Below are 7370 nucleotides of genomic sequence, written 5' to 3' on the forward strand. Positions count from 1 at the left end.
TGCCCCCCTTTCGGTGTTATAATAATATGATGGCTATATAATATAAAATAATATTATATGATTGGATTATTAATGAATTACTGTCATTGTATGTCATGAGCTTTATCCTGTTGTAGGCAGTTGAGGGGGATAAATTATATATAACAATATTTCATACATTCTGAGATAATGATATGTTGTTAGTGACAGTTATAGTGTATAGTAGGCTATATAATAATTTGATCCCATCACTACTTATATACACACAAAAGAAAGGTGACAACAATATATTTTCTGGGCTCAGATAAACCGAGCAGTGAAATCTAGACCTGAGAAACACATTTTACATTTCACATTTTAATAGAATATTCTCTATAATAAATAAAACAGTTTATAGTTCTACAACTTTATACAAAATCAGAAGGTCAGTCTTGATTCACGTTGTTTCATCTCCTCTACCTCCTCCAAACTAAGCTCATTGTTTCTCAACCTGCAGTGTAAGAGGAAAAAACAATATCAATCAATGACAATGCACAGGCAGTCTGGAAAAGGAAGGGAAGTTTGAAGCTAAAATAACGTTGTAGTGTGACCACAATGGGAGGCATTGTCAACCATCACTGTTTTTCTTGGCACTGAAATTAGCAGCACGACTATGCATTGCCCCAAATGCATAATGCAAAAAGCCACCACTGACAACTTTTGTATTTTTGAGTGTATGGTTCAGTATATAGATAGATAGATAATCTTTATTGGATCCATTATAAATAAGAGAAGACAGATGTTACATACCATATTGATTTCACGTGTGTATTGTGTTCTAGCGCTTGAATCAGACATTCCACTCCTGTTCTGGTTATGCAGTTCTCGGTCAACCTTTTACAGGAAATGAGAGGGTGGAGCAATTTAAGCACTACTGTTCAGTGAGCACTCAAATGTCAGATCAGCTATCTGGTTAATACAAATGTCATGTGCTTTGTCATTACAATCATCAGCTGACCCCAAAACTTACCAAAGCTCTTCCAGTGACGTGCTGTTTTTGATCATGTTGGCAAGGGCGCAAGCTCCTGCATTCCCCACACCATTACCTACCAGGCTGCATTAAATCAAAAATGCACAAGTTAACCACGCTACAGCTGGAGGAAGATGTATTGCCAGTAAGTAAAACATTAGGAGATGGGTAACCTCAGACATAATACCTTTTTATTTGTAAACATACTTATTTATAACATATTTAAAGCAAACATTACCTTAGCCACAACAGAGTTTTGCTGTTCTCCAGTGCATTGGCCAGGGCCTCTGCCCCTGCATCACCTATTTCATTGCCCCAAAGCCTGTGAATACAAAAAAGATTAAAATAGAAACCAAGAATAATATGAATGGATGTTTGCAGGAAAACTCTTACCCTAAATACTTCAGTGAATGGTTGGATTTCAGTCCCTCTGCCAGCTGCTTTGCTCCTTCTGCTGTAATGTTATTATTGCCTAGCCTGAAAGAAAATAGACAGGCCCGTTTGCTATTCCTTTCACATTACATAGATCTAAGTAGTTACTAGTGCAGGCCCATAATAGTGCCACACCATCTGAATACTGTATAAGCTGACCTTAGAGCGAGGAAATCCTGTCTGGTCTTCAGAAGATGAGAAAAGTGCTGTGTGCAGGCATCAGTTAGCTTATTGTTGAAGAGCCTAGAGAGAAACAAAATAATTATGAAACGTAACTGATCAAATGTCATTGGTAATTTCATGGCGGTCTTAAATCATCTTGACAGTACGTACGCAATTTTCTGGAAGTTGTCACACTGGATGCCTTTTGCAATCAATTTGCGGATGCCCTCATCTGTAATGTTGTTATTTCTGAGGCTGACAACAGAATAATAGCACATTTAATCATAGGAATATGCTATTTATTAGGGTTTGTTCACCATTATGAGAAAAAGTGCTTAAGGTTTAACAATGGCAAAGGAATGATGGGATAATTTCAACTTGTCATACTTACTACAGAGAATTACAAATGTGCATGCAGGGGAGAAGCTGCTCCACTCCAACATCACCTACAGAGTTGTTGTCCAGCTGGAGGCCCACAGGGTTCCTCAAATGCTGGAGCACATAGGCTAATGCAGTGCACTCGACAGGGCCAATGTTACAGTAGGTCAGCTTCAAGTGGTCCACCTCTAGCTTACTGATAGCGTCTTGGGCAATTGTGTTCTCCTGCATCTCATAGATGCATTTGATAAGCCAAACAAAGCCTGGCATTGCATGCATGCTCTTTTTCTCCCCCGCTACAGGTTTAGGGATAGACTTAAAGTGTTTCTGCATGCCTTTGGACAGGCATCTTGAAACCTGTTTGACCTTTTTATCCATCATAGCACTGGGGCAGCAGCGGAGCCACAGGCTGCGATGGCACTGGGAAAGTAGTCCAGACACAAAAGTGGCTGTGATTTGCATATTTGGCGTTTTAGCTTCCCCCACTTGAACCTGCTCTTGCTGGTTGGTTGAGGACACACAAGCACTGAAACAACTGCTGCTCAGGCCTGTCTCTCTTACTTCCTGGGGTTCAAAGAGTTTAAGAATAGTTGAATGTTCAGTGTTACTCGACAAAACGATGTATAAAGCAGCAAAGAAACACTGCATGGTCATATGAAGGAATTCATAGCGTTTACTGTGAGTGGAGGACATATCTTTGCTTTGAATGAGGAAGCCCATGCAGATATCCTTTTCAGTCACACCACAAGTCTCCAGGTCTCTGCATGAAAATATATAACAGGTGGTTTCTATCCCCACAAAGGCAAGCTGTCCTAGATTCAAGACTGTTTTTAGGTGCTCCTGAAGCCAACCCAACCCTGTGGTGTTCTTTGGGGTGCTTTGGTGTTGTAGGAAGTGCTGTACGATCATAAGATAAACATCTGTGATCGTCTGTAGACTGCCTTCCCCACAGCCCAGCAGCTCCTTATGGCACTGTGAGACAATCCAGCAGAGGACGGGGTTATGGCAGAGCCCAAGTAAAGTTGTGTTTGTCTGAAGTGACTCCAGCACTTTAGCAGCCATAGTACAATCACTGTGATGTTTCCTCACAAAACAGTCAATCCCACTTGGAGAAAAACCTTTCAGGAAGACCTCTTTGCAAAGGTGTTTCCTCAATAAAGGTGCCACTGCTTCTGGACGACTAGTTACCACTTTCCGCACCCCTTTCATTAAGAAGCCTTGGATTAAGTTGAATAATAGTATGTGAACAGGTGCACGCTGGGTGGGGCAGCAGAGCCTGTGCTCATCTGAAAAGCTCTGCTTGAGCTCGTCCAGACCATCAAAAGTGAAGAGGATGAGATGTGGGTGGTCCACAATGATCTGGAAAATCTCTTCCTGCTGCCTATCTGGCCAGCAGCAGTGCTGAAACAGCAACTCCTGGACAGACAGTTCCTTGTCCTCTGAGTTCAGCATGCGACAGCTGAATGGAAACAGAAGCAGAAAGTCCTGGAGGGCTTCCCCCCGAGCCCAAAGCAACTGTAGCCTCTGGAGTAGGGTGCTCTTCCCACTGCCCGCCTCCCCAGATAATAACACGGTGTCAGCCTCTTCGTTCACTGTACCTGCTGCACCAACTATGTCCTCCAGGCCCAAAGGTCCATGAACATTGGCACTGTCATGACCTAGTTCCAGTTGGCCTTCAGTGTAGATGTCATCCAAGGACATGTGGCCAGTTCCTCCATAGGTACTGAGAAAGCAGGACTGGGCAGACACAGAACTGCTCAGCTTCTTCTGATACTTCATGAATTCTGTGGCAGAGAGTACACATATGAGATGAACAACAATAATTACATACATAGCACTGCAAAATGATAGATGCTGTGTATTCATATGCACATTTTTTCAGTGAGTAATTTTTCCACCATGTGCCTGTTTTTAAAGGACATGGTTAAATCTTTCACATTTTAATCAGAGCACCCGCAAGTTTAAAAAAGCACCTGCTATTGCTTGCAATATAAAGCTATAGCTTGCAAATAGATGTACTGTAATGAATAATAGATTATCCAACTGCTGCTACAGTATCTGTATATTAGCATAATCACATTTTTGGTATGGAAATACCGTACTAGTAGTCAATATGATTAAGATGACATACCTTTTGGAAGAGTTAATTTCTCCTGGTTCAGTGGGGAGCCAGATTCCTTCTTTTGCTGAATGTAATACAGGACAATCTTTGCTGCTGGTTCACCTTTTGATCTGACATGGTCCAGCAGACGTCTTGCCTGAATGAAGCATGAACAGATTTATTGTTTTAAGGAATAGCTTTTAACCTTTCCTGCTGGGTGTTAGATTGGGAAGACATATTAAGCTAGTTTGGTTTAGCACAAAGACAGAGAGCAGAGACAAAACCAAGCCTATACAGTCAGAGGTTAGCTGTCTTTCAGTGTTTTGTGATTAAGTTATGTTGCTGCTGCTAGTTCCATGTTTGCTGTAATAAGATGAGGGTGATCTGTGATCTGTTCAGCCAAAAAGGGGAATAGGTGCATTTCCAAAATGTTAAACTATTGTTTTTAAATGAGCACTGCATGCTGGGGTTTTTGTGCAGAACAAAAGGATAACTAAAACTCATTTCTGATCCATCAGTTAAAGATCTGTTATAGATAAGTTAAAATGGTTTATGTCCATGTTGAGCACTTCTGGCAGACAAACACAACGCTCATCCAAGTGCAAAGGACATATGCGACTGATAAACAACTAATGTAAGGATCCAATTGAGATAATGTAAGTACACAGCAAAACAAAATATACAATATAGGTCTAACTGTTGTTCAAGGGCTTGTGACTTTTCAGCATTACACTACTGTATAAAGCAGAATATAAATACTGTAATGCTGAAAAGTCATTGAATAATGTATGTAAAAAAAAAAAAAAAAAAGTAGGTTAAGTAGCCTACAGTACCTGCTGAGAAGGGGTGTGAACAGGAAGCCGCACTTCATTACAGTCCTCTGAAGTGAAGTGTCCAGATGCAACCAGAGCCTCTAGAGCACTGTCAATGCAGCCTTGTAGCTTGTTGACAAAGCTTGGTCTACGAGTCAGAAGAATCTCTAAAGATGTGTTCTGAGGTTCCTCTTTTTTGTATTCATTTAAAGAGCACCCCAAGAAGGAAAGGCCCGTTTGCTGCGCCTCTGGCAGTACCTGTTTGAGAGCGGTGAGGAAGAGCTCAGAGGTAGCCACACCCTTTGTATAAACCAAGTTGAGCAGCTGTCTGGCATTCGTATATAGCGTTCTATTTGGTACTTGCACGTTCTGGTAGTCCTCCCATGTGAGCTCCCCCTGAGCCAGCAGTATATCCAAAACCCTTTCCAGATGTTCAGCTGACCCACTGCTGCACAGTGCATGCAGTATCTCTGTCCGTTGTTTCAGTACAAGCTCTTGGGCAAGCATGCCCGCTTCCATATTCAGAGACATCCAACATCACTCCAACATCCAGTATCGCAATTTTTCACGTCATTGTGCTCCTACCACCAACCCCATTACATAATGTATCCATATTGATACTATAGCTTTTGTTATTCATTCAGAGACTAGCCATTTTTGTGTGGATAGTGCTTCAAACTCAATTAAAACACACAATAATAGACTAGGGCATCCAACGCACAGTAATGTCATTGTAAAATGATAACTCACATTAGAGTCTCCCCAAACTCAGAGCTTTCCTTCCTCCTTCTGTTCATTGCGCAGAGACACTCACCCGCTTAAGACAGACTTCTTCCTCATTCCACAATTGAAAGCAAAACTTGTTCTTCAACACACAGTTAAGTCCCTTCTCTAAAATGGAAATTAATTCCTGCCAGCAAATGACATGAGGTGTGTTTACAAAGCGGACTAACTTCCCATGCTGAAATGGCATCATAGTTTTTAGAAACCAGAAGCTCTTGGATCACTGAACAGAATTAGTTCATCTCTTTAAAAAAATATATACATAGTACTAGTAGAAATATAAACGTTATGTCAGTATGGGTGTTTTCTTAAAGGCTGCAATTTGCTGCATCAACCACTTGATGGAACTGTTTGACAAATTAACATTCAGTAGGCTGGCACATCTTGTATTTCGTTCCCTTTTCACATGTTTCATTCTTCCTCTTTTTACATGTGTTTATTTCCCCTTACTCACAACCCGCCTTTTCTTTTTGCACTATATACTACAGTACATTGTTTCTACTGGGATGATTACAAGCGGTTTTGAGATGTAAAGAAAATAATCAAATAATATGATCAACTTAATAAGGTAAAAAAAATTCTTACTAAAATATATTGTATTACAATAGTCACTATTTTCATTATTGTTATATAAAGCTAACATTTTGGACAGTCAGATAATGATTGTTATTACATCTCCCACTTGATTTGTTTATTGTTGCTGTAACAGTTTTTGTTTCAGGCCCTCTTACAGTATCATACTCCACCCACCCTCCTGATATTCTCAGATTTTCTTCCCTTTTCAGATTTCACCTGTTCATCTGTTTTCCATTTTCAGCCAAACACCTACAGTACCTACTCAACTGTTATTCATTCCATTCATTTGCACACAGAATTTACACCAGCTCCCCGTGCTTCTTGCAAGCCTATATCACCTTGACCTCTCAGAAACCTGCCTCAGTCTGCTTTTTGGGGGGGATATTCCTACTAGGCACCAGCATGTTATCCAGCCAGCTAGCCTCTGGCCAGTTAACCTCTTGATGGTCTTAAGGTCAACTAGCACCAGACTTGTAGCCACCAGACTGAAGGCCAGCTGACTATCTTCCAGCCTGCCATTCACCTGCATGTATCCCAGTCAAATAGTCATCAGTGTTTCCAACTTGGTCCAAGTCCACCAGCCCCTGGGGTGGTCCTGCCACTGTTGACCATAAGAAGCTCATGCCATGGACTATTGTTTGCACCTGCCTGTCTGTAAACCTGGTTCTCATCACTTTCCCTACTAAAGTTCCTTCATTGCACCTGTCTACAAATGTATCGGTGCTTGTGTCATCCCTTCCTGTGCTCCCACCGGCTGTGACTGTTTCTTTACTGTGCCCTGTGGGGCAAAATTCTCAAACACATGAGTAATGAAAGGCAGACTAGAATAAAACTTTATAAAGTGATTTTTTTCTTTCCTTCGTCTTCCTTTTCTTCTCTTAGAAACAGGGAATTCTACCGAGGGGACTATAATGCAGAGCACTCTCTGTCAGGCTCTAACGTGGAGTTCTGTCATCCAAATCGCAGTAGGGAGTCCAGACAGGTTTGAATGGATAAGAGAGAAGAAGGTAAAAAAAATTGTCAATAAAGAAAAATACAGAAATAATCCCAAAAGATATTTCTGTCCTCTCTTGCAACAACAGAATTTATAACAATTTGTGTCACAGCGTGGAAAATATATGGCTCCGATTTCCATGCA

General features: G+C 41.1%; 1 protein-coding gene across 1 annotated transcript; it reads right to left on the reverse strand.

Annotated features, from left to right (window-relative positions):
- Window positions 1-396: 396 nt before the first annotated feature.
- On the reverse strand, window positions 397-5404 carry nod2 (nucleotide-binding oligomerization domain containing 2; the record flags this gene model as incomplete). The annotated part of the gene is made up of 10 exons (XM_083994478.1): window positions 397-469; window positions 769-852; window positions 989-1072; window positions 1227-1310; window positions 1382-1465; window positions 1580-1663; window positions 1754-1837; window positions 1974-3744; window positions 4092-4218; window positions 4895-5404. 10 exons carry the CDS (start codon window positions 5402-5404, stop codon window positions 397-399), a joined length of 2985 nt encoding a protein of 994 aa, XP_083850604.1.
- Window positions 5405-7370: the final 1966 nt, after the last annotated feature.

This window comes from Trachurus trachurus, assembly GCF_905171665.1.
Source record: "Trachurus trachurus genome assembly, chromosome: 3".
NCBI classification, from domain to species: Eukaryota; Metazoa; Chordata; class Actinopteri; order Carangiformes; family Carangidae; genus Trachurus; species Trachurus trachurus.